Source organism: Mirounga angustirostris, unplaced genomic scaffold, assembly GCF_029215605.1.
Source record: "Mirounga angustirostris isolate CCGP_5_RB_7025 unplaced genomic scaffold, mMirAng1.0.hap1 SCAF_4, whole genome shotgun sequence".
NCBI classification, from domain to species: Eukaryota; Metazoa; Chordata; class Mammalia; order Carnivora; family Phocidae; genus Mirounga; species Mirounga angustirostris.
This window is the reverse complement of record NW_026991712.1, coordinates 99,762,826-99,789,913: the sequence shown is the minus strand read 5'-3', so window position 1 is coordinate 99,789,913 and position 27,088 is coordinate 99,762,826. Positions and strand designations below refer to the sequence as shown.

The 27,088-nt window shown below is 44.5% G+C and overlaps 1 protein-coding gene and 1 pseudogene across 1 annotated transcript; one reads left to right on the top strand and one right to left on the bottom strand.

Moving 5' to 3' along the window:
- The first annotated feature begins 22 nt into the window (after positions 1–22).
- Positions 23–21,387, top strand: FNDC7 (fibronectin type III domain containing 7). The gene is made up of 10 exons (XM_045899043.2): positions 23–338; positions 842–860; positions 5,975–6,229; positions 7,368–7,628; positions 11,122–11,379; positions 13,146–13,400; positions 15,578–15,835; positions 16,922–17,176; positions 18,351–18,605; positions 20,475–21,387. Exons 1-10 carry the CDS (start codon positions 264–266, stop codon positions 20,786–20,788), a joined length of 2,205 nt encoding a protein of 734 aa, XP_045754999.2. The 5' UTR covers positions 23–263; the 3' UTR covers positions 20,789–21,387.
- Positions 9,461–9,558, bottom strand: LOC123860660 (U6 spliceosomal RNA; annotated as a pseudogene).
- Positions 21,388–27,088: the final 5,701 nt, after the last annotated feature.

The following is a 27,088-nucleotide window of genomic DNA, read 5'->3' as shown; positions in this document are numbered from 1 at the left end:
GCATTCTACATATTACCTTGAAACCCAGGTTACAGTAGCTTTTTGACCAGTTTGGTGTGGTTTTCTTCAACTCTTTTTTTTTTCAGTCTTGCAATACCTGTCCCTGCCAGTCTTCAAGGGCCCCCCAGTAACAGGTCAGCTCCACTCTAAAGGGGAGGAGCTACTTCCCAGGATCGCTGCCCAGCAACCCAGCAACCAACAGTGCTGCCCTCCTGGGGACCAAAGAGGACCTTGATCACTCTGTTGTGTGCCATGTGAGTGCTATGTCCAACAGGATGGCTGGTGGACCCAAGAAATGTTGGCCTTTGATTGGATTCAGTCTTATCTGTCTTAAAATGGTGAGTTCAACATTCCGACCTACTTGCAACTATTTGGAAAAAAAAAAAAGACATTTATTACCTCTTTTTTTTTTTTTGAGAGACTAGGGAGTGGGAGATCGAAAACAAAATAACCATACAAAGATTGTATATGTTTGCATGTTTGAAATTTAATGCAGTTTACTAGAGAAAGAAAACAAGATTATCATTATATTTTAAGAACAAAGATTTTTGAAAAATCTGTCAGCAGCTACTGACTTAGTTCAATAGGCAGATTCAGGGAGAAAAATGAAATAGTAATGTGATCTGCCTCCAGCCTCTAAATTCTATTTAGGATTCCTTTGTGGTAGATTTGAGTTTAGGAAATGATTTGTGCAAATAAATACTCTGTATGGATTCAAATATTGCTCACATTATGCATTAAAATGTTGTGATAAATTTATTACTGCTCTGATTTATGTTTTATGTTTCCCCAAATGGTTGTTTTCTTCATGGTTCTAATTTCTGTAAACTTTCCTTTTCAGGTTGCTTCAGCAAAAACAGGTAAAATTTTTTGAAACACAAGCTCTCCCTCCCCATATTTGATGTTAATTTCCATTGCTAATTCTTGGGCTACCCTGAAATGGAAAAGCTATACCAGGAAAAATATTTAACATCTTCTGAGCACTCACACTGTGAATCTAACTGGTAAGACAATAAATACATGGATCAAACTTAGAAATCCTCATAATATATTCCTACTGAGTACTGAGATGGATGGAAAGTCATGTAGTCATGTATTTTCTCAAATACATTTAGCCATCAGTAGAATATTATGATGATTATCATTCTAGTCAAAGAAATAAAGTTTTAAGCATAAATAGTGAAGAGTCTAATTTATATAATTTTTCCTATTTGTCTTCTGAAGAATTAGAGGAGAAAACAGAAATGTTTTTGAGTACAGGTTCAAGATTCTCTACTTTAATAAGAAAGGATTTTACACTTGTAATAGTGCATCCTTAAAACACAGAAAAAGATAACTCAGAGCTAGAAAAAGGCTTTCCTTTAAAAAGATTTTATCATCTTTCCTAAATAAATGACTAAAGGCAAAGATAATATCTCTAGAGACCTTGCCTAGCTCCTCCATTCTAGAAATCTAAGTCCCCTGAAAGGAAATGTATATTCAATGAGATTTTGATTATCTGGAGGACCCATGTAATATTGATTATATCAACAATAAAGTCTCATGGCAATTCAACTAAAATGAGAACAATTTTTATTTATTATTTTGTCTATACCACAGGAAAGGAAGTGCAAATAAGGCAATTTAAAAATTGGGTGTTTTTTTTAAGAATTTTTTTTTTTAATTTTAAAGTAATCTCTACACCTAATGTGGACCTTGAACTCACAACCACAAGATCAGGTGCCCCCCCACCCCGCAAATTGGGCGTATTTAAAAAAATAAATAAATAAAATATTAAAATTTGGCATAGTTACGTATGACTGACCCATAAAATCCATGCATGTGCAATAAGTTTTCAAAAATCATCTCGTGCTTTATTTTTATTTACTTACCTTATTCTTGAGAAACCTTCAGGAGTGACCATGAAGCAATGAAAAGGAGTGGTTGGCCTGATACAAAGTAACTTTTTTTTAGAAGTGGCCGTTAGGTGGACAAAATCTAGTTCTGCGTCTCTTAGAAGGTTCCAGGACACACGGGACACACTGAGCCCTCAGAGCAGGTCCTTTTTTAGTCCCACACTCTCCACACCATTGGAGAGAAAGAACGGGGCAGGCTGAGGTGGTGCTGTTAATTGATTCAACCCGGCTTTCCAATAAATGGGATGTGTTTTATTGACATTGTAAAGGAGGTTTCCTTCTGGGTGTGTGTATTATGGTTCTCTTCCAGCTCTGAAATAGGCTCTGTATCTGTGTTTGGCCACTGTGGCTGCGCAAGCTAATTTAGATCTCCGTGAGTTGGTAGAATGCACAGATGCTGAGAAGCAAAGCGTTTTACTTTTCACTGATCAGAGTGTGGTTGCTTGCAAATCTAGAGAATAAAGTTATCTCTTTCATCAAAGCAGTAAGTGGGCCAAACACAGGACTCAGAAAGAAGGAAGACTTGCTGCTAATTTCCTGAGCCTTACCCATCCCACTCGAGCTTCTCATCTCTTTAAGGGAAGCATAGTACAGAGGTGTTGATCTCTCACTGCTGTTGCTGGTCATATCCTGCCCTAGGATCACAGGCAATCTGTCTCTCCTGTGCTTACCCCAGACTCCCCCAGAATTTCACCTTCCCCGGCACTTGTCCATGGCTGTGCCATGTGGTCAGCTCTTCCAAACCCAAAACTTGCTCTTCCTGGTACACACACACACATGCACACACCAGCCCTTCCCACCTTTCAAAGTGCCCTTGCACACGTTATCTTACTTAATCATTATAACAATCCTAAGACGTAGATATTTCACATCTTTTTTTATATTTTACATTTCAAAGTAAATCCTAAGATGTAAATATTAATATTCTGCATGCTCAAGGGAGAAAACGGAGGCCAGAAGAGGTTAAATGACTTGTACACGTTCCCATGCAAAAGTAAATGGCAGAGCCGGGGCTCCAACCGGGAGCTCCTGGATCCAAATCCTGTGCTGTTTCCACCTGTGTTTCATCCTGCCGACACTGCTTCACGCATTACCCCTTCTGAGCAAAGGTGCCTCTCCCAGCTCACGTCAAGGGGCCAGGTTTTGTGACGCCCTCAGGCCCCTTGGCGGGCCTGTGAGGAGATAGCCTATGTCCTGCCAGCCTTTCAGATGCCTCTCAAACCACTCTGTGAATGCAGCCAGGCCTACAGGAGAGAAGATAAACTGCGGGGACAAAGGAAAAAGGAGTTGCAAGACTTCACAAAGTTAGTTAGAGGAAAGAAGGCAAATAATACAGGACAAGTAACTGGGAGCAGAAAAGGGATGAATGTGTGGGAGGGATGAAAGTAGGGGCCCTTGCTGGGGCTTTCTTTTTTTTTAATATTTTTTTTAAAGATGTCTTTATTTACTTCAGAGAGAGAGAGAGTGCGGCCGGGCGGGGAAAAGGGAGAGGTCATTTTAAGCAGACTCCGCACAGAGGAAGGAGCTGGATGCGGGGTTCGATCCCACGACCCTGAGATCATGACCCGAGCGGAAACCAAGAGTCAGATGCTTAACTAACCGTGCCACTCACGCGCCCCTTGCTGGGGCTTTCTATCCTGCAGTGGGGGCGAGAGGACATGGATGCTTCCTGCAGAGTCACCTTATGCTTTTCCCCAGCGTATATAACTCTCATAGTTTTCTTTTGATGGCAAAGGAGACAGTCCTGGGTGATGTTCAAGGAATGTCTGGCCAGTGCACAGTGGAGACTTTGTTCGATCTTGCAGCATGGTTATTTCTGAGTCGCTGCCAAAGCCAACTCTCTGGGCTATTGGTGCAGAAAGAGAAGATTGTCTGTGTCATGCACACTGGGATTCGGCCAGTGGGGGTCTGCTGGGGGGAGGGAGTTGATACTGGTAAATCACACGTGTGGTCTGTATTTACTTCTTCTCCTCTTTGCCCTATAGAATTTCATATATAGGGGTTTTCCCCAACAAATGCAGTATCATTGAACAGAAAAGGCTGAGTTCCAAACTTAAACCAGCCATTTTTATGTGATCTTTCCTTCCACTTGGACCTCTTATACCCAGGGCATTCTCTGTGTCTGTGGATTTTTGCAATATAGTAAATCTTCTCACCATGCTGTATCACCTTCCCCTGCCCCAAAGTGTAGGAATGTATACACTCTTGACAAAGCATTCATATCCCTCAGACAGACCGTGGCCTGGCCCAAATGAGGGGCCACAGCGTCTCATTCTTATGCTGAGGCAGATGTTTTGATGAAGAAGGGGAGAATAAAGTTTATTTTTATTTTATGTGGAAGAATCTAAAAATGGTTCTACTCTGATAATATGGAAGTACAATGGAGCAATCCTAAAACAACTCAATTCTCCCTCTTCTTCCATTTATTTTTTTTTTTTTAAGATTTTATTTATTTATTTGACAGAGAGAGAGCAAGAGAGGGAACACCAGCAGGGGGAGCGGGAGAGGGAGAAGCAGGCCTCCCACTGAGCAGGGAGCCCAACGCAGGACTCGATCCCAGGACCCCGGGACCACGACCCAAGCCGAAGGCAGATGCTTAACCATCTGAGCCACCCAGGCACCCCCCTTCTTCCATTTAGTTTAAAAACCCTGTGGGAAATGTGCAAGTGCATGGGATGGAGACACAGCCACAGCGGGGGTGGGACCCTGGCCATCGGGAGGAGGGAGTGCAGCATGGGTGAGGGGCAGGGAGGGGACACTGGCTGTGGCAGAGCAGGCCTGGGAATTCAGGAGTGCCAAGCCAGAGGAGAAGCCTCTAGAATAAAGCCCCTCGGTGACTCTCTCCTTTCTCTCAGAGTTCCTTCCCACAATCACATCCCACTCTTTTTTTTAAGTAGGCTCCACGCCCAATGTAGGGCTCGAACTCACAACCCTGAGATCAAGGCTTGTGTGCTCCACCAACTGAGCCAGGCAGGGGCCCCACCCTTTTAGCCCCACTCTGATTTAACTCTTTGAGAAGTACAAAAAGTGCAAAATATACTAGAGGCAACTGGGAAAAATCTCTTTTTGAAATCCTTTTCCTGAATGAGAGGTTTGAGCTTTCTGGCTCTCTTCTGGAGAATAGCTCTGCCTTTCTTTTTCTCTGTTTTGTCTCGATCCTGAAGGGCAAGGGTGCCTGGCTGACTCAGTCGGTAGAGCATGGGACTCCTGATCTTGGGGTTGTGAGTTCGAGCCCCATGTTGGGTGTAGAGATTATTTAAAAATACAATCTTTTTTAAAAAATTATTATTTTTTTAAATTTATTTGACAGAGAGAGAGACAGCGAGAGAGGGAACACAAGCAGGGAGAGTGGGAGAGGGAGAAGCAGGCTTCCCCGCCAAGCAGGGAGTCCAACGCGGGACTCGATCCCAGGACCCTGGGATCATGACCTGAGCCGAAGGCAGATGCTTAACAACTGAGCCACCCAGGTGCCCCAAAGATAAAATATATTTTTTAAAAGATTTATTTATTTACTTATTTAGAGGGAGAGCTAGAGAGAGTGCAAGCAGGGGGAGGGCAGAGGAAAAGAGAGAGAGAGAGAGAATCTCAAGCAGACTCCCAGCTGAGCATGGAGCCTGGTGCAGGGCTTAATCCCAGGACCCTGAGATCATGACCTGAGCTGAAACCAAGAGCTGGACGCTTAACCGACTGCACCACCCAGGTGCCCCTAAAAATGAAATCTTTTTAAAAAAAGAAAATGAGGGCAAAGTTTATGTCTAAAGGATGACATGAAAATGATTTAGTCTGAGAAGTAAAATGATGAAGAAATAATCTTCATAGGTATCCTAGCTAATGTACCACTTCAAAATCTCTTCCAACGGGCACCTGGGTGGCTCAGTTGGTTAGGCGTCTGGCTCTTGATTTCCATCAGGTCATGATATCAGGATTGTGAGATGGAACCCTGTGCGGGGCTCATGCTCAGCATGGAGTCCACTTGAGATTCTCTCCCTCCCTCTGCCCCACCCCCCACTCGAGCTCTCTCTCCCCCTTCTAAAATAAATAAATACATAAATACATAAAATCTTCAAAATCTCTTTCAGCTCCTGAAATACCCACTATTGATCAGGCCTATTCCAAAATCAGCGACAGTATCACTGTGGAATGGGCCACAGTGCCAGGGGCCACCAGTTACCTCCTCATGGCTGAAGATGGAGACACTGTCATTGAAACCATGGTGGCCAATTCCCCAGGCACTGTGACAGGCCTGAAGGCTGCAACCTTGTACCAACTCACTGTCAGATCCATCAGTGCCACTGGGAGAAGCCAGGCATCGCCTCCGAAGCAGGCAAAGACAGGTAGCAGGATGCTTATCCTCTGTTGAGCTATTGTTTGTGACCTGGATCACTTATAGGGAGGCTTCAAGTACATGATATAATTTTGTGCCGGGGCGCCTGGGGGGCTCAGTCGTTAAGCGTCTGCCTTCGGCTCGGGTCACGATCCCGGGGTCCTGGGATCGAGTCCCGCATCGGGCTCCCTGCTCTGCGGGAAACCTGCTTCTCCCTCTCCCTCTGCTTGTGTTCCCTCTCTCGCTGTGTCTCTCTCTGTCAAATAAATAAACAAAATCTTGGGGCACCTGGGTGGCTCAGTCGTTACGCGTCTGCCTTAGGCTCAGGTCATGATCCCAGGGTCCTGGGATCGAGTCCCGCATCGGGCTCCCTGCTCCGCGGGAAGCCTGCTTCTCCCTCTCCCACTCCCCCTGCTTGTGTTCCCTCTCTCGCTGTGTCTCTCTCTGTCAAATAAATAAAATCTTAAAAAAATAATAATAATAATAATAATTTTGTGTCATGTGAGTGCCTATGATTCAGGGCCCAGAGGCGAAAGCCACCAAATGATGTTTTTGGCAATTCAGGATTCTGTGGGGGAGGTGGTATTTAAATTCCAGATGCTTTGGAAAATAAAACCCATTTCTGGGTATCTTTAAGAACACCCCTGCTTTTAAATCTCTGAAAAAGGGATTTCTGTTTTTAACCTCAGTTATCCATAAAGACCATGCTAAATAAAGAACACATAGAAGGGATTTTGCTACATTTTGACTTACTTAAAATGAACACATTTAGAGTTTGTCATCAGCATTACTTAAATTGAGTTGAGAGGGTTGTACCTAGGCATATTTCCAAAAGGTTGTGTGCACATTAAAATATTATAAACCACCATTTCCCCCATTGAGTTATACTATAATTACAGGGATGTTTTATATAATTTCTTACAAACCTCCAGTTGAAAGTAATGCCTAATAGAGTTTTTCTGTTCCCCATTCCTCTGCCGAGTCTTTTATGATTAATTTACATTTAGATAACCATTATTTAATGGGACTCTGCTGTAAACCCTTCAAAGCAAATAATTATTTCATAACATGGATGATCAACTTCAAATTACTTATTCCTAAATTTCAATTGTCCTCCATTGCAAACACATGCGTTCTTGTCCTCGTAGTGTTGGCTGCACCGATTCTAGAAGTAAGCTCTCCAAGTCCAGACTCTATCCTTGTGCAGTGGGAAGCTGTATACATGGCAATCGGATTCTCTGTGTCCATCATGCGAGCGAATGGTTTGGGTAGAATATGGAAAGAGAATACCACAAGCACCTCCTTGACGTTTACCACTTTAGAAGCTGGGACTCTCTACACCATAAAGGCCTACGCATGGAATGCCAATGGAACACCTGGGGATGACTCTACCTGCAATCAGAGAACAAGTAAGGACTTCCCAGCGCAGCCCCCAGCAACCTCCCTTTTGATGAATGAGAGGGGCTCTGCATTGTAGCCATCAGGAGTGGCGTTAGGGCTGACTGTTCCTCCTCGGTGGTTTAAATGCTGACTGCATGTATAAAGACGTGCTGCTCAGCATACACAGAGCGTGGCTTCTCCCTCCCTGAGAGCCAACTTACTTTCAAGCATACACATTCAGTATCACACAGCAGGAGATGATTTGTGGCAGGCTTACCAGTTTCCCATACCCTTTCTAGGTTCAGACCAACAGCGTAAACAAAAAGAATTGGGACAAACAGGAATTCATTTATTCAGTAGACATTTAGTGAGTGGGTGCCAACTTTGAGTGGGCATTGTTCTAGAGATCCAGCAGCAAACGAAACAAAGTTCCTGTTGTTACGGTACTTAATGCTGTGGCGGGAATCAGAGGTTCAGATATATTTCCCAAAACCTCAACTTGGACCTGAGGTCAACATGGGGTTTCCCATCACCTCCCCTCCAGTTGAAGGTTGAGAAGCTGGAGCATGGTGTGTGTTCTCTCCCCATCCCATGGCAGGGGTGCCCCAACCAAGGGATCCCACTTCCTAAGTGGAAGCCCACACTGCATTGCTGGAGCAAGCTAAAAGAATGAGAAGGAGAGAGAGAGGGAAGGAGGGAGATTTTTTTCCTTCTCTCAAGGCAGAGTAAGCCATCCACTGACAATATGGTCTAGTAGATGCTAGACTCTCACCAACCAGATAAGCTATTTCATCCCTTGGAGAGGACCAAGGAAAGGGTGGAAAGAAACCAGAAATGTTGTCTCCAACATTTCCTAAGTTTGGAGGGGAGAGGAAGCCCCATGGTCTATGGGTCAAGACAGAAATTCAGGGAGAAAAGGGTTTGCCTTTTATAATACTTCTCTCTGGTGAAATCCTAGCAAGGTGGCCCACAGGTGATTCAGGATGGGCCCGGGGAGTCAGGATGTCTGTGATAAACCAGTATCCCTGGGCCTTTTCCTAGACGTACATTCATTCTTTCTTTCCACAAACAATGATCAAGGGCCCACTATGTGCTGGACGTAGTTTAGCTGATGAGGAAACAAAAAAGCATAATCCCTACACTCAGAGAACTGAGTGTGTCTTGGGAGAGACCAATGTATAAATCAGTGGTTACAGTTCCATGTAATAAGAGCTTTGAGAGAAGGATTTGCAGGCACAGAGCAGCTCGGGAGGAAGCCTCTCCATCTGACTGGGGACAGGGACAGCCTTCTCCGACAAGTGACTATTTTCTTTAAGTCTTCCTCTTCATTTGTTTCCATGTTTTAAAATTGTGTAAGGTTTATTTATTTATTTATTTATTTAGATTTTATTCATTTATTTGTCAGAGAGAGAGAGAGCACAAGCAGGGGGGTGGCAGGCAGAGGCAGAGGGAGAAGCAGGTTCCCTGCTGAGCAAGGATCCCGATGCGGGGCTCGATCCCAGGACCCTGGGATCATGACCTGAGCCAAAGGCAGACGCTTAACCGACTGAGCCACCCAGGCATCCCAATATTGTGTAAAGTTTAGATTTAGCCTTTCTATTAGTTTGCGAGGGCTGTCGTAACAAAGTACCTCAAACCGACTTAAACAACAAAAATGTATTGTCTCCCAGTTTTGGAAGCCAGAAGTCCGAAATCAAAGTGTCGGCATAGTTGGCTCCTTCAGGGCTGTGAGGGAAGGATCTGTTCCAGGCCTTTCTCCTTGGCTTGTAGAAGGCACCCTTCACAGTCACATGGCATTCCCCCTGAAAGTGTATGCCTGGGTACAGACTTCCTCTTTTTATTATTTTATTTTTATTTATTTATTTTTATGAAGTGCTTCATGATTTTGCATGTCATCCTTGTGCAGGGGCCATGCTAATCCATATCATTCCAATTTTAGTATATTTGCTGCTGAAGTGAGGACAAAATTAACTGTCTTTATAAGGACACCAGTCATATTGGATAGGGCCCACCCTAATGATCTCATCTACCTAATAGCATCTACTATGACCTGTTTTCAAATAAGATGACAGTTGGAGGCACTAGGGGTTAAGACTTTGACATGTGAGTTTTGAGAGGACTCAGTTCAGCCCCTAACAGCCCCCGACTACTCTACTCATTTTTCCTCCTTCTCTCATGCCCCATGAGGGAAGGGCAGGTTGTCCTAAAATGCTGCAGGTGACCCTTACTAGCCTTGGGCCCAGAATTACCCCAGAGCAGATCTGCATCTGCAGCTAAGCTCACCATGAAACAGGGGAAGGGTCCTGTGAAGATGGCCTATTGGGGGAACATGACAGAGCATGAGTTGAGCCTGTTTCCTCAAATGGGGCCTTCCCTGGGTCCAGAAGGTCCTGCTTTCTGCTCATATGCTATGCATGGAGATCGCGAATGCCTGCCAGGTGGGCCTCATTACAGCACAGATTCTGGAGAACTGAGGCCAATTTCTCTCCTTCCAGCCCAAGAGGACACTCCTCAAGCTTTTTCAAGAGGACAACCCTGAAAAAAAGGAAGGCATATTTCTGAGGATGTAGAGGGAAGTGTTTTTGGAGATACTAAAATGACTGTCTCAATGTGTGACCATCACACTTGATACGTTCCTTCCTGCCCTTTGATTTAGAATGGAATGAAAGTCTGCTCTTCTAGAAACAGTTATAACCTAAAAGTTTTTACAGAAAAAGTCTTAGCAGGTGTCAAAACTATAGAAGGGAGGGGTGTCTGGCTGGCTCAGTTGGTAGAGCATATGACTCCTGATCTTGGGGTTGTAAGTTTGAGCCCCAAGTTGGGTGTAGAGACTAATCTATAGTCAGGTAAGTGGCCAACTCTTGGTTTTGCCTCAGGTCATGATCTCAGGGTCATGGGATGGAGCCCCACATCAGGCTCCACTCTCAGCGGGGAGTCTGCTTGAGATTCTCTCCCTCTGCCCCTCCCCCCCCACTAGCACTCTTTCTCTGTCTCTCTAAAAGAAATAAATAAATCTTTAAGAAATAAAGAAAAAATAAAAAGTAAAGAAGGGACGTTGTTGAAGCCCAATCCGTTCAGCTTCATCAATCAATAATAGAATATTTGACCTACCACTTAGTAATAACACACCCACATGGCCCTTTTGGCCCTACACATTTATAATTTCATTTAATTATTCAATCACTTGTTGTGCTGTGCATTCACTGATTCATTCATTCAAATTATGCTTATTTACCATCTATATGTGCTAGGGACTGATCTTACTAGATCCATTTTACAGACGATAAAAAAAATTAAATAACAGAGTAAATACCATGGCCAAGGTCACATAGCTAGTCATGAGTTTGCACAGTCAATGGCAGATGCGTTACCCTAAATCCCAACGTTATGCTCTAAACACTAGCAATTCTCCTTCTATCGTGGTGCCTCATCCTCCAAGCTCTGCAATGTTGGTTGTTAGGCCAGATCTTACTTGGGTTCTTGAGGCTACTGCAAAATCGTAATTGTTTCTCAAAAATCTAGGTCCTCGGGCTCCTGCCAGCATTCAAGTCTCTTTTGACAGTGGGACTCTGAAGGCCTCTGTTTCATGGGCCCCAGCAGAAGGAGCTTTCAACTATACCGTGATGGCTTGGAGCGACTCTTCAGAGCTGAGCTGCCGTACAACTCTCAACACCTGTACCATCTCCTCGCTCCAGTGTGGGACTGAGTACCTCATTTCACTTTTAGCAAGTAATGATGCTGGGTCTAGCAAATCCACTTCCGCGGAGGCCCTGAAAACTGGTACGTAAACAAGTGTGAGATCACCGTGGGGCTGGCGACCCAGGGCGATGGCAAGAAGGGAAACAAAGAATCACCTGGTGATGTTCCAGAACACTCTGGAAGCAGTGAACATAAAAGCCTGGTCCGAATGAAAGCACTGAATTGGACATTCTCATGAGTTTTAGTAATGTGATAGTGACAGCAGATATCCAGCATTGGAAATAGCACTTCTTCGAAAATTGGTAGGAGTCCAGGCTCCTATTCTAGTCTATCAGTAATTGATTTCCCGTATCCTTTGTGAAGTTGTACAGAGTCTAAGCTCCAGGTGGAGTGATACACAACTCTAACTGTGCAGTACAGAGAGCGGCCTCTTCCTTAGCTCATGCTTCACAGACCTAGGCCTGGTGGGAGGTATTTTTTAAGATAAAGACGGGCGGTCTATAATTCTTAGTATGTGTTTAAATATCTTCCCATTTTCATCTTATCAGAGAAATAAAGACTTACATATGTGGAGGTTTACTCGTCTAGTTAAAGACATCTGTATGTTTTGGTGATGGGAACTAGCATTGATGACCTTCTACGTACCAGGCGCTATAAGTACTTTATTTTACCTAATTTTCATGACACCTCAATGAAGTAGGCTCTATTGTCTCCTTTTTCAGATAGAACAACTTTAGGTCCGAGAAGTGAAGTAATTTTTCCAAAGGCATACCAATAATAAGTGCTAGAGCTAGGATTCAAGCCCAGGATTGCCTGATTTTCGTCCTCTAAGCCAAAGAAAATGTAGATAATCACAGTAATGTTCATTTTACCCAACAGCCAGAACTATATCACTCTAAGCATAAAAGGCTTCTGAACAGAGAGGAAAAGAGCCATCCCCAAGCTGATGCACTGTGTTTCTCAGGGAAAAAGTACAGCCAAGCTCTCAGATCCACGGTTTCTTATGGTTCTTAAATTAAGGTCACTGATAGCACACCTAGTGATTTGGCTTCTCTTTTGACAGCTATAATTTACTCTGGATGGCACATTGGAAATGGTTATGAGGTCAGGATAGCTGAGCGTGAAGGAAGAGATAAGAATACACTTTCGAAAGCGCAGCAGATCCAAGTCAGTCATTTCATGCAGGAGAGAACCATGCAGTGTTTCCCAATCCTGGATGCACATTAAGAGAATCTGGGGAGTTTTTTAAAAATCCACCCAAGACCAATGAAATCGGAGCTGCTGGGAATGGAGTCTGGGTCTGACTAGTTTGTAAAAGTGCCTCAGTTAATTCTAATGTGCAGCCGGGGTAAAGCACCATGGAAGGAATCCTGCACATTTACGGTCGGGAGACACCACTGCACGTCGTGTAGAACAATCAGTCAGGATCATGGGCATGGCCCACACTGATCAATAAAAGAACTATGTTTAGAAAGTGCTATGTGTTTCCTGGATTCCAGAATTGTGAAATTTATTTTAGGAAGACTGCCACTAGAGATGGCTAAAATCTTAAAAGCGTAGAGAACAAGCTTCCTTTGAATTCCTTCCTTCACGCTGTGCTGATCCTGGCATTGCCTTCACACGGAACCGCGGCGGTATTAACCAAGGGGATCCGTGCCTACTTCTGACATGGTCTAGCATGTACCGTGTGCGATAAGTTTTACAACACATGAGAACGTCTCGTTGCTGTGCATGTGCTATTTGATTTATTCCTTGTCCGTCGCCTGTGGTATCCCGGACAATTGCAAAGATGCAAAGGAAATCTCCTGCAGGACTCTCATAGCTGTTCATTATGTACCATTTCCTAGTTGCTTGTGCCCCTGGAAGAGTGACCATCCGAGAAGATCCTCCAGGCCACCTGTCTGTGGCTTGGTCCGAAGTAGATCTGGGCGATTACTACGTGGCCTTTGTGAAGAGTGATGATGGCTTGGAATTCCACTGCAACACATCCCTCACCCAGTGCAATTTCTTATCTGAATGTGGCTTCACTTACTTTATCAGTGTTTTTGCCTATAACAAGGCAGGGCAGAGTCCTCTGGGCGATGTGTTCAATTACACCACAGGTGAGTTGCACTTGATGCTTGTAAAGGGAGTGCTGAGGTCACTAAACTCTGCAGCAGCATAGATCACCTATTGCACTAATTGACTTACATAGACTACCTGGGCTCTCACATTCTCTCCCCGATCAGGCACTCCTAAGCCTTGACAAGAATGCAAGGCTTAGGAGTGAAAAGAGAGCAAAGAATATAGTCGTTCACACCTGCTCTGAGAAATTAAAACCTCCACCAAGATCTACTCAGTGTTCAGCCCCCTGTGCAGGGTGCCGAAGGGGATGCAGTCCTGCCGTCTCAGGAGTTCACTCTTTCCCCAAGACCCAAAACCGGAGATGCAATTGCAAAGGCATGGTGTGGAAGGCTCTGCAGCAGGACACCTGTGTGTAAGGCCTAACTTGACCACTAACTCATTTGTAAAATGAAGATAATGACGTTTACCTTGTTAGTTTCTTAGTATACTCCACTGCAAAATGGGACAAACAATGGGAGCATGAATATGAAAAGGTCTTTGAATGTGGTCAAGCACAGCGCAAAGTATTTTTATTAGCATCCTTATTACTGTTAGTCTCCTCCACTAGGCTTGAATCTTCTCTAGAGCAGGGACTGTTTTATTTACCTCTTCATCCTCAGTGCTTATCATAGTGTGATCAGCCTATAGGAGAGCCTTGATTTCTGAAGAATGAATGGAGCGAGTGACTTGAAATTAACCATGCTGACAAATAAGAACACTATAATATCATTACGTACATAACACTACTAGCTGGATTACAATGAATTTTACCAAGATGAAGGAATCAAATAATTGGTGCTTTTGGAATATGGGTTAAGGGCTACCAATCAAGTCTCAAGAGCATAGGAGGGCTTTCCAGAAGGAGTGGCCTTGACCTGGATATTGAAAGGTGGATGGAATGTAGGTGGGGCAAGGGCATCCTAGAGAAAGTTCAAGCTGAGTTAGACATTTGTCAGAATTCATCCATGACATGATATAGGGTTTCTTCTAAGATCTACTAATACAATCATGCTTCCCCCTCCTCCAGCCATCAGTTTTATCTGGTTAGTGTCAGGAAAGACTGATAGGATCCAGAAGCTAGACCAGGTATGATTTTTCTCATGCAGAAGAGGGAAACAACATTCCAGTAGAGGGTTAGCAGCCTTTGAGGCATAGGGAAATGAGAGCATATGTGGAGTGGGGAATTGAGAAGACTGGTGTGAGGGTGCCTGGGTGATTCAGATGGTTAAGCGTCTGCCCTCAGCTCAGGTTATGATCCCAGGGTCATGGGATCAAGTCCCGCATTAGGCTCCCTGCTCAGTGGGGAGTCTGCTTCTCTCTCTCCCTCTACCCCTCCTTCCTGCTCGTGCTCTCTCTCTCTCTCGCTCACTGTCTCTCTCTCTCGCTCTCTCGCTCTCTCTCAAATAAATAGAACCTTAAAAAAAAGAGAGAGAGAAGAAAGAAGATTGGTGTGGCAGGCGATGGGGAGGCACAGCTCAACATGTAGACTGGATGCAGCTTGTAATGACCTTGGACGTCACATGCATAGGGGAATTATCCTCTATTTAGTGGGTGTTAGGCCAAGATCAGAGCTGGAAAGACCTGTAGGAGATTCTCTCTCTCTCTCTTTTTTTTTTTTTTTTTGAGAGGGAGAGGGAGGGGAGGGAGAGAGGGAGAGGGAGAGAGAGACTCTTCCCCCCACTTTGGATTTTATTTTATTTTATTTTATTTTATTTTATTTTATTTTATTAACATATAATGTATTATTTGTTTCAGGGGTACAGGTCTGTGATTCATCAGTCTTATACAATTCACAGCGCTCACCAAAGCACATACCCTCCCCAATGTCCATCCCCCAGCCACCCCATCCCTCCCACCCCCTCCACTCCAGCAACACTCAGTTTGTTTCCTGAGGTTAAGAGTCTCTTATGGTTTGTCTCCCGGAGAGAGAATCTTAAGCAGGCTCCACACCCAGGCTGGAGCCCAACGCCAGGCTCGATCTCATGACGCTGAGATCATGACCTGAGCCAAAATCAAGACTCTGACGCCTAACTGACTGAGCCACCCAGGCGCCCTGTGGAGATTCTTGCGGCAATTTAGAGAGTGCTGGCAGAGGCTCTGGGCACCGGGAGGTCGGGTCCCTCTGACATCATTGCTCCTTTACTGACCTCCATTCTCTCTCTGCTCCTGCTTCCAGCTCCCTGTTGTCCTACCGACATCAACCCTGTGTTGGTGTCCAGTGACAGAGTAGAGATCGTCTGGTCTCCTGTCCGCGGTGCTGAACTTTATGAAACCAAGGCTGTAGATGGGTTCACCGTGGCTGAATGCAATGACACCGCTCCTACTTGCACCCTCTCAGCTCTAGAGTGCGACACCAAGTACAACATCACAGTCTACTCCTTCAACGAAGTCCGGGGCAGCAATATGTCCTGTACTTCCCAATTTATAACCACAGGTATGAGGCAGCTAGGACTTCCTTCACTGACCTTTGAACAATTCACCCCAGCTACGCCCCTCGGGATGGGCATTCAGTAAGAACTGTAAAGCCACTCTGTGGGGACCATTAGAGCCCCTGTCTTACTACAGAGAGGCCGAAGAGAAGGTAGAAGAGGGGAAGTGGGAAGAAAAGAAAACCAAAAAGGAGGTCATGGGAAGAGTGGAAGGTTTCCCCAGTGATGACTTCAGCCATTCAGTTCCTCTGACTTTGGGGGGGCTTATCCGTATTCACACGATGAAGGTTAAGCCCACAAATATTTGTCTTTCTTTCTTTTTTTAGAGAGGGAGAGAGAAAGAGAGAGAGCGAGCTAGTAGGGGGGAGGGGCAGAGGGAGAGGGAGAGAGAGAGTCTTAAGCAGGCTCCACACCTAGCTCAGAGCCCCACACGGGGCTTGATCTCACAGCCCTGAGATCATGACCTGAGCCTAAATCAAGAGTTGGACGCATCTGAAGATCCAATAAAAAAAGTTCAGATTGCCCATAAACTTCCCAAGTTGAAGGATATAAAAATAAATTTCCACTCTTTAATTAAGAAAAAAAAAAAGAGTTGGATGCTGGGTGCCTGGGTGGCTCAATCGGTTAAGTGTCTGCCTTCAACTCAGGTTGTGATCTCGGGGTCCTGAGATCAAGCCCCGTGTCATGCTCCCTGCTCAGCGGGGGGGTCTGCTTCGCCCTCTCCCTCTGCCCCTCCCCCCTGCTTGTGCGCTCTCTCTCTCTCTCTCAAATAAATAAATAAAATCTTAAAAAAAACAACAACACAGAGTTGGACACTTAACCGACTGAGCCACCCAGGCGCCTCAAGACCCCAAATGTTTGTCTTAATTGCTTTTGCTTTTGGAGTTCAAAATGCCTCTTAACCTTTTCTAGTGAGTCTGACGCTATAGGAAGCTAATACCATGTTTCCCCACAAAGGCTCTAGGGCTCTGTCCTCCGTGCTTGGTCTGGTTGAAAGTAGTTTCCCTCATTTGGGGGAAAGATCAGTTTTCGATCAAATGGCACACCTGATATTTCTGACTCACACTGTTCCAATGAATAAACTCTCTTAGCTCCTTGCAGTCCTGAGATAAAAAGCGTTTCGAAGGATGCATTCTCCACAATTAACGTGCACTGGCGACCCACCAATGATGATGCCACTTACGCGGTGACAGCCCAGGGGGAGACAGGGCTGTTTTCGTGCAGCAGCAGGGGAGAGTCCTGCGCCATGGCGGGCTTGCCCTGTGGCTCGGTGTTCTCCATCACCGCGGTGGCCGAGACACAGGCCGGCCGGAGCCTGCCCAGCTACAGCGTGCCCCTAGAAACAGGTCGGTAGCAGCCTCCAGCCTGAATGTTGACTTCAGTGTGGTCCTTAGATACTGTTCTAAGACGTGAACTCTCTCATTTGATCTTCCCGGAGTGTGACAGAAATACGTTAAACTCATAAACAGCCCCAGTCTCAGAAAATAAGATTTGCAACCCTGGGACACGGTTTCTGTAAAAATGTCATCAGAAGACTCTAATATAGTCATATGCTGACCTCAGAGGAGGGGTACATGGACTCTACGAAACATGCGTTTGAATTCATACTCCTCCGTGACATAACCTCCCAAAATAGCTAGCAAGCGGCCAAATGAGCTGGCTTATTTTTTATTTCTTTGGCTCAGCCCTTTCAAATCTTTCTGTAGAAAATGCTTTCTGAGTTTCAGTTTTCTAACTGGTAAAAGGGGGATCATGGGTTCCTGGGAGGGGGCACGGCATGGGGCGGGGTGTGAATGTTAATACTGCAAGCACTTAGCAAGGTGCCTGATACAGAGTAAGAGCTTGGTAAGAGCATGCTGTTCCTGCTTCATACTGCTGGGTGTAAGGCAAATTTAGCAAATTACTTAAAGCCTTTGGACATTATTTTCTCTTATGTACAAAGGATGGCACTTTGGACTATAAAAGTTGGAACATAAAAAGCAGCAGAACAGAGACAATGCCCAATATTCAGGAAGATCCTAGATAACCTATATCCTGAATCATGGGCCCCTGAAAAATTGAGAATTGGCTGTGATATTTTTGGTGGCTAAAAATACTACAAGCTTTTATATCAATAATGCACTATGAAATGCATGAAAAAGGCAAAATACATTTAATTATAAAGGCTGTAAAATGTTACATTGAGAGAAGAGGTGAATGCAGCCATTGCTTTGAAATTTGCAACTGAGGTCGCTAAGGTTGGGGAACAGCAAAGGATTTCTTCCTTATTCTGAAAAAAATTGGAGCTCACATTACCCACAGCTAGTTAGTGCTCCACCTTCTTGAGAAAAGCACCCCCTATGTACACTTGATGTTAAGTAACGTATCTGAGGGAATGAGATTTTGCTTAACAAAATGAGATTTTGCTTAACAATGGAAGGTTTGAGAAATTTAGGATATTGAATGAAATACAGACAAAATACCATTCTTGGTTGTTTTCCACAATAAATCCCCAATTCTTTCTCTTTTTCCCCATCTAAGCGCCATGCTGTCCAGCTGGTCTGACAGTAACTCAGGTCACCCAGTCGGTAATCAATGTGAGCTGGACTGTTGGGACCGGGGCCCAAACCTATGTGACAGTTCTGGAGTCGCACACCGGACAGGCGAAGTGTCTCACCCATCAAAACCAGTGCCTCCTGGGATGCATCTCCTGTGGCGTCAATTACACGGTGGCATTAAAAGCGATTAGTGCCACTGGGTTGACTGCAGACTGCACCTACCAAAGTTATTCCTCCAGTAAGTGACTTCTAAACCCCAGCTCTGGAGTACCAGTAAGGATTTTGACTATTATAAATCCAGACACACGCCCCTCCTTCTCATCTAAAAAGATGCTACCTCTCCAGCTAGCTAGCTTTATCAATTTAGATTACTTTCTAAAATGTTTACAGTTTTGGGACGCCTGGGTGGCTCAGTCGGTTCAGCGGCTGCCTTCAGCCAAGGTCATGGTCCCAGGGTCCTGGGATCGAGCCCCACATCGGGCTCCTTGCTCAGCAGGGAGCCTGCTTCTCCCTCTCTCTCCCTCTGCTTGTGCTCTTTCTGTCAAATAAATAAAATCTTTAAAAAAAATAAAATAAAATGTTTACAGCTTTCCTCTTCACTTAGAACCTCAAAGCTTCAGGGGCTTCTGTCGGTGGTTGGTGAATCGATTCCCTTGGTAACACAGTTCAGGTATATTTTTCCCGAAGGGAGGACCAATTTTTGTATGGCACGGTTCCCCGCAGCACAGAGTAACTCAGTCTGTCAGAGTTTTCAGAGAGCATTGAGGTCACCCATTCTGTTTGGCTTGAATTCTTTTCTTCTCATTATATTATGCTACTACCTCTCTCTTCTAAACCACGCCAGTCCCTTCTCTGGTTTCTTATTTCAACAGGCTAAAAGAGCACTGTCTACTGACAGTTTGGGATCTTGTTCTTCACAAAGACCAAATCATTAGGGAGTAGCAGGGGGAGGAAGAAGTGGTACAGGGTTGGCAAATAAGATTCTCTTGTATGATTCTGGCCCACTGAAGTGGCTGCTTGGAACACTGTTTTGGAAAAGAAACAAGAAAAGGAATGGAAAGGAAAAAGAAAAGAAGAGAAAAGAAAACTCCTAAAAATGCCTTTTTAACGAGAAAGAGTACAATGATCAGTTAGTTGTATCTGCCCCAGGGCATGGAATGGGAGAGCTGAAATATAATTTTGCCACCCCAGGGGCAGTAGAAAGAGTCTTCAACCAGGGCCTAAGGACGTGGCTTCTTATAAGCTACGTTGCCTTATCTTCCCTGACCCTGTTTCCTCAATGGTAAGAGAAATAGTAATAACTATAATATGAAAGCATTTATAACATGCTATACACAAGTAAGCTGTTTCATACTTTCTTTGGATCCCCTTTTTTCCATTAGATTTGCTACCTAAATTCTAACCCTGATATCCAGTTCTGGGAATATGGCCCACTGCTTATCTTCACATGTAAAAAAAACCTTTTTTTTTTTTAAAGGAAAGACTAAATCCAATGAACCTGATTATCTATAACTGAATTTTTTAATCATTATACAACAACATTTTTATCTTAGTTACTGAGTAACCCACCATTTGGTGCCCTGCTTGACACACAATGTGTGACCTGCTCAAGGCATTTAGAAAAGAAAAAAAGAAGGACCTAGTGAGCTCGCATGGACAAAGTGTGGATGAGCAAAGCCTGGTCACTGGACCGCTGTGTAAGCGACTGCTTCCCAGGTGTCATGCTACTCAGCTAGCAAAGTAGGTCTTTCCAATTAAAGCTGAATGCAGTTAATTTAAATCCAATCCCGCTAAAGTCGTATGGAACTAGGGCACTATGAAAGCTCTAGACAAGGATCCTGTGCATTTGACTCACATAGTTTGAGATGCAATATGTATCTGCCAAGTGGGGACTTTGGGACTCACCACTGTTGTCTATTAAAAATGCATGGCCCACCTCACCAGTACACATGGATTTCTAATCATGGAAAGAACCTGAGTACCCCTTCAAAGAATGCTCTAATCCTATATTATTTAGGTTACTTATATTCTTTCCCCATAGTAATAAGGGCCACGTTTATCTGATGGTGGAGTAAGTGATTTGTGTCTGTTTGTTTTCATCCTTCAGGTGCCTGCTGCCCTTTGGGAGTGAAATTATACAGGCTGGGCCCTAATGGCATTCGGATCTACTGGCAAGCCTCCAGGGGCTCTGTCAATTACAGCACTGACCTCCATGGTTCCAAAGGCATTTTCACGTGCGCCCCAAGCGCTGGCCTCAGTTTTTGTGATGTCACCGAGATACCCTGTGGGGATGTATATACCGTGATGGTCTCACCAGTTGCTGAGACAGGACTGAAGCTTACTTTCTGCCCCCAAAAAATATATTCAGGTAGATCAAGTTACAACCCTTTATTTAAAACTAACTCTGAACTCAGTCTGTGAGTTAAGACTCAGAGCAATCACACTTATTTGCTATGTAGGAAGGTCAAAAAGGTGGGAACTTTTGACATCCTGCGGGTGGATTCTGGCTATGGGGACCTCAAGCTTCTTTGGAATTGTGATGCTTTCTTATGTGATTCGGAGACACTCCTCTCTCAGCTGTCCCTTTCTTTTTCAGAAAACGGACCAGATGCTTGCTGTTTAAATAGTAAAGCAGATTTAAAATGATCTTCTGCTTTGAGATTTCGGAATAGATTTTTAACATAGTCTCAGAGATAATGAAAGACACCCTGAAATATTGGAAATTAAGAGACTTGAATCTTTGTTTGCACAAGTTCAGACTTATGACTGAGGAGAAGTCGGAGGATCAGGAAAAAAATGAATTTATAAATCATAAGCTAGGTTTGGAAATATGAGTGGGCAGGCAGTCTGTGATCACAAAACAAGACTGTCAGCAACTGCCATCTCACCAGAGCTGGTGGAGAAACATTAGCAGTTCTCCTGCTCTGTATACCAGCTCCTTCTGCTACCTTGCCCAGGGCACAGTCATATATTTTTTCATACATTTCTAAAAAAAATTTTTAAAGAAAAGAGATGATAAGGCCCTAGAATTTTATAGGTGATCACAGGAAGAGGAATAAGTATGGGCTCAGAAATCTTTACTGATGGGGCACCTGGGTGGCTCAGTCGGTTGGGCATCTGCCTTCAGCTCAGGTCATGATCCCGGGGTCCTGGGATCGAGTCCCACATCGGGCTCCCTGCTCAGCGGGGAGCCTGCTTCTCCCCCTGCCCTTCCCCCTACTCGTGCTTTCTTTCTCTCTCTCAAATAAATAAATAAATCTTTTAAAAAAAGAAATCTTTACTGATAACCAGAATCTAAAATTACCAATTATGTGTAGGTGACAAGAAGACGCAAGTGGCCCCTGGACAGAACCAGGCCAGCTCCTCTTGCTGGTGTTCTTGCTGCCCTTGGCTGCCATGCTCTGATTCCTTGTTTTTTCATTATCTTGTCCACAGGACAAGCTGGCCCAAAGTACTGCCCTATGGGAAGGGATAGGAATAGCTTCTTGGGGTGAGGATCAGCTCTTCAGGAAAAAGAGACTTTTGCTCAATAACAGCACTTCATTATATCTGCATTATGTTTTATAGTTTATCAAGTGTTTTCACATTTGGTATCTCATTGAATGTTCAAAATAACTCTATGGTTAGGTTCAACAAATTTTATTATCTCCGATTTATAAATGAAAAAACCAAAGTTTCCAGGCTCCCATATCTCTATCTATAACCCTTCATTTATTTATTTGTCAGAGAGAGGGAAAGCACAAGTGGAGGAGGGGCAGAGGGAGAAGCAGACTCCCCACTGAGCAGGGAGGCCGATGCAGGGCTCCATCCCAGGACCCTGGGATCATGACCTGAGCCGAAGGCAGACGCTTAACCGACTAAGCCACCCAGGCATCCCAACACTTCTCTTCTAACCCCTAAATTCATATTCCTATACCTCTACCTGGAGGTGCCCCAGGCACTTCAACTCCTCAGGGCCAAAGGGAACTCCTGATCTTTTCCTGCAATTTCTAATCTTCCTCCCGGCATCCTTGTTTCGGGTATGAGAGCTGGAAACCAGCTTCCCTCTCCCTCACCCTCCATATCTCAGGGGTCTCCAAGTCCTGTCCTGTTCACTTCATGATGGTTTTTTTTTTTAACTTTTTAAGTAATCTCTGCACCCAACATGGGGTTCAAACTCACAACCCCAAATTCAAGGGTCACATGCTCTTCCAACTGAGCCAGCCAAGCACCCCCTATGATGGTTTTTATTTATTTTTTTCAAAGATTTTTTTATTTATTTGAGAGCGAGAGAGAGAGAGAGAGAGAGCAGATGAAGAGGGGGAGGGGCAGAGAGAATTAGACTCCCCGCTGAGCAGGGAGCCCGATGGGGGGCTCAATCCCAGGACCCTAAGGTCATGACCTGAGCCAAAGGCAGCCGCTAGACCAACTGAGCCACCCAGTCACCCCTCATGATGGCTTTTAAATCCAAATTCTCTTCTCTCTCCTACACCTACAGTTATATGATAGGTCCTCACCACTTCTACCCTAGAATACTTGTCTTCCTGAGCTCATGCCAGCCTCCATACTATTACCAGAGTTATCATTCCAGGACACTGATCTGATTGTGTTTCTTCTATGCTTCAGAGTCCTCAAAGTGTTCCATTGCCCAATAGGATAAAAGTCAGTACTTTGAGCGTGGCATTCAAGGCTCCTCCTAGTTTGTCTGTAGTTGGTCTTCCTACACCTGCATTGTGCAATAGATATTTAATGCAAGCCATGTATGAAAAGATTTAAATTTTCTAGTACCCACATTAAAAAAATTAAAAATAGGGGTGCCTGGGTGGCTCAATCGGTTAAGTGTCTGCCTTTGGCTCAGGTCATGATCATTCACACACATCTGCCCTCACCACACACATATTCCATGCCGTATCATGCTTCTGAGCTCATGCAGGACTCTCCTCTTTGCCTGGAATTTCACCTCCACCAAGGGAACTCCACCAGCACAAATCTCCTCTCCTCTGTGAAGTCTTCTCCAATTCCTAGAGGCTGATTTCATCTTCTTGCTCCCTCCTTTATGACCCCATATGACCTGCATCTTTACCACACCATATGACTGTGAGTTGAAAATGTGTTACTTTCCCTAATAAATGGTCATCTATGGACTCTCGACACATAGCACATAATTATCACCCAGTATATTTTAAATTAAAAAATTAATGAATTAATGAGTTTTCTGTGTTTGCCTATGATCCTACAGCCAGTATGTTAGCCACCAGAAGTCCCTGTTAGCTAGAGCTCTAATACCCTCTGGTGGGATGCCATCTCAAGGCTGCCATCATTCCACTTTAGTTAAGGATTGGGTGTCTAGACTCAAGTTAGGGAATCCATCTCTCTGGTAAAAACCAGGTGTCTGGGGAAATGTTTTGGTTTTGTTTTTTGGGTTTCCTTTTTTCAATATCAGTGATGCCTTCCTTTGATAGTTAGGACAATACTATAAATGATACTAATGACTATTATTTATTGAGGGTATGTGCCTGGCACTAGCCTAAGGGCTTTACATATACTAACTCAGTTGATCCCTGTAACCACCTTATGAGGTTGGCATTCTAATTCTTCCCACTTTACAGATAAACTAAAACACAGAAAAGTGAAGTGACTTCCCCAAGTCATACTGCTGGTAGCTATCTCCTCTTATCACTCAAGCTGGTTCTTATTCATTCTTTGGTTGACTAACCCATTATTCTTTAAGTTATATCTTCACCATCTTTTTAAAAAATATCTTCACCATCTTATGTATGTCAGTTAATACGTTTTAAATGCTTTTGTTGTTATTCATTCCAGTAACCTGCTCTGGAAGTACACTTGGAATGGGTAAGTCATTTTTCTCATGGATAATATAGAAGAGAATTTTTGTTGTTGCTCTTTCAGGTGATGTAATGAAGTAGGAATCAAAGCTGACTCGGTGATGTGAGAGGTTCTTGGCCTCCCCTCCCACAACTTTTCTCCCCTACTAGAATACCTCCCCTCAGATTCCGCCAGTTGAGATGGATTCCTTTGCAGTCGGAAGTCTTTTCAGTCTCCTAGGGTCCCACAGGAGAATGTAAATCCGGTTCAGTAGAGGCAGCTGTTTCATCCTTCACTTCACAGACTGGTTCCCAGCCCTGCTGGACAGTGAGTCACCTCGAGAGCTTAAAAGTAATTGATGTCTGGTCTTTATCCCCACAAAATCTGATTTAATTGGTCTGGGGTAAGTCTGGGCATCGGGATTTTTCAAAGCTCCTTAGGTGATTCTAAAGCAGAGCCAAGCTGGAGAACTGCAGCTTTCCAGCAGACCTTCTCAAACTTTATTGTGCATGCAAGTCACCTGGGGCCTTGTTAAAACTAGATTCTGCTTTGGTAGGTGTGGGAGGATCTGAGACTTTGCACTTTTAACAAGGTTCAGGTGATGCCAGTGACATCGAGGCTGCGTGTCTGACCACACTTGCAGTAGCCAGGTGTTAGAGGGAATCTGTTAACAGCTTGCAAAGAGCCAACATGTCTGCTTCTAGTTTGCAAGGGTGGATATGCCCCGTGGGGGAAATGGGGGTGCTAAAGGGGAGTTGGAGTAAGGATAAGTCCTATGCTCAGGACTGATCTCGGCTAGGAGGCTACTCCTGGGAATGGCTGCAGGGATGACCACGGAGCTGTGAGTGCTGACCCAGTGAGTAGCATGGGCTGCTTCACGAGGAATCCTTGCCATGTCTTCTAGGGACCTGCTTGGTCTGGGGCTTTGGGAAAACCCCCAGGGAATATTATCAACCCCAAACTACAGACAGGATGGACACACACACACACACACAGAACCACATTCCCAGTCAGACATGGCTGATCTCAGAGGCTCGGAGTGGAAATGAAGTCTTCCTATCAGTAAACCCCACAGGAGAGCCTCCCAGTTTGGGCCAGCTCTCCATCCAACACTTCCACTGGCAGGAATTGGGTCTGGAGTCTCCCTCCACTGCCTTATTCTCTTTCCTTTCCTGGTCCATTGCTTCTCTGAGGACAGCAGGACATGTGCTTTCCAATTCTTGTCCACCAGCAGGTCTGAAATAAGCACAAGCCCCATTCATTTTTTTTTTTTAAGATTTTATTTATTTGTTAGAGACAAGCAGGGGGGGCGGCAGGCAGAGGGAGAAGCAGGCTCCCTGCCGAGCAGGGAGCCCGATGTGGGGCCTGATCCCAGGACCCTGGGATCATGACCTGAGCCGAAGGCAGATGCTTAAACCGACTGAGCCACCCAGGCGTCCCAAGCCCCATTCATTTTTAAAAGGTTTTTGTTTCCAGCGACTATCGGGAAACCAGCCTAGCTTATTAAAAACAAACTGAGGAAACTTCTAAATTATAAAAAAAAAAATTGCTTTAAAAAACTCCCAGAGGACTCATGACCACAAGCCCTGGTCTTCAGTGAAACGTACACAGGCCTGGGTCTGCATTTTTGGAAACTGTCCAGTATTGGGACAGTATTTAACCAGTGTTCCCCTGAGCCGCAGAGGGGTAATAGACGTGACTTGGGGCCCCTGGCAGGAGACAAGTATTGTGTTATAGAGGCCTTCCCTAAAATTTTGTTAAAGACAGAGTTGCAATGCTTTTAAAAAAAATGCTTGAAAACCATCACTCACAGACTTTGCTACTCATCAGCATCACCAGAAAGCTTGTTCAAAATGTATAGTCTCAGAGGGCACCTGGCTGGCTCAGTCAGAAAAGCATGTGACTCTTGACCTCAGGGGTTGTGAGTTCAAGCCCCACCTTGGGTGTAGAGATTACTTAAAAAAAATCTTCAGAAAAATGTTTTATAAATGTGCAATCTTAGGCCCCACTCTGATTTATTAAATCCTGAGGTGATTCATATGCATATTCAAATTTGAGAAATACTGCTTAGGTATTAATTCTCAAACTTTGATGTATATCAGAATCCCTTGGAGAGCTGATAAGGAATGTAGAGGGATGCCTGGCTGGCTCAGTCGGTAGAGCATGTGACTCTTGATCTTGGGGTCCTGAGTTTGAGCCCTATGTTGGGTGTAGAGATTACTTTTAAAAAATGTAGATGCCCAGGCCTGTTGAGGTGGGATAAGGCAGACGCTCAACGACTGAGCCACCTAGGCGTCCCTAGAGAGCACTTAATAAATGGTAGTTATTATTAATTCAGGATCCATTTAAGCTTATCTCATGCTCTATTATGTGCCAGTTATTAACATTTTAAGTTGCTACTTCTAAAAGATATTTGCATTGTAACCTCAGTTCTCATAATACCCTAATTCATTGGTTCTCAAAGCATGGTCCCAGGGCCAACAGCATGAGCAACATCTGGGAACCTCTTAGAAATACAATTTGTGGGGCGCCTGGGTGGCTCAGTTGGTTAAGCGACTGCCTTCGGCTCAGGTCATGATCCTGGAGTCCCGGGATCGAGTCCCACATCAGGCTCCCTGCTCGGCGGGGAGTCTGCTTCTCCCTCTGACCCTCCTCCCTCTCATGCTCTCTGTCTCTCATTCTCTCTCTCTCAAATAAATAAATAAAATCTTTAAAAAAAAAAAAAAGAAATACAATTTGTGGGGCTCCACCATAGACCTAGTGAGTGATGAGTCAGAAATTCCAGGCTTGGGGCCCAGCAATCTTTGTTTTAACAAGCCCTCTGAGTGATTCTGATGCACGCTAACGTTTGAGAACCACAGCCCTAATTCAAAGAAGCTACTATGATGCTGGAAATTTGATTCAGGTTGGAAAAGA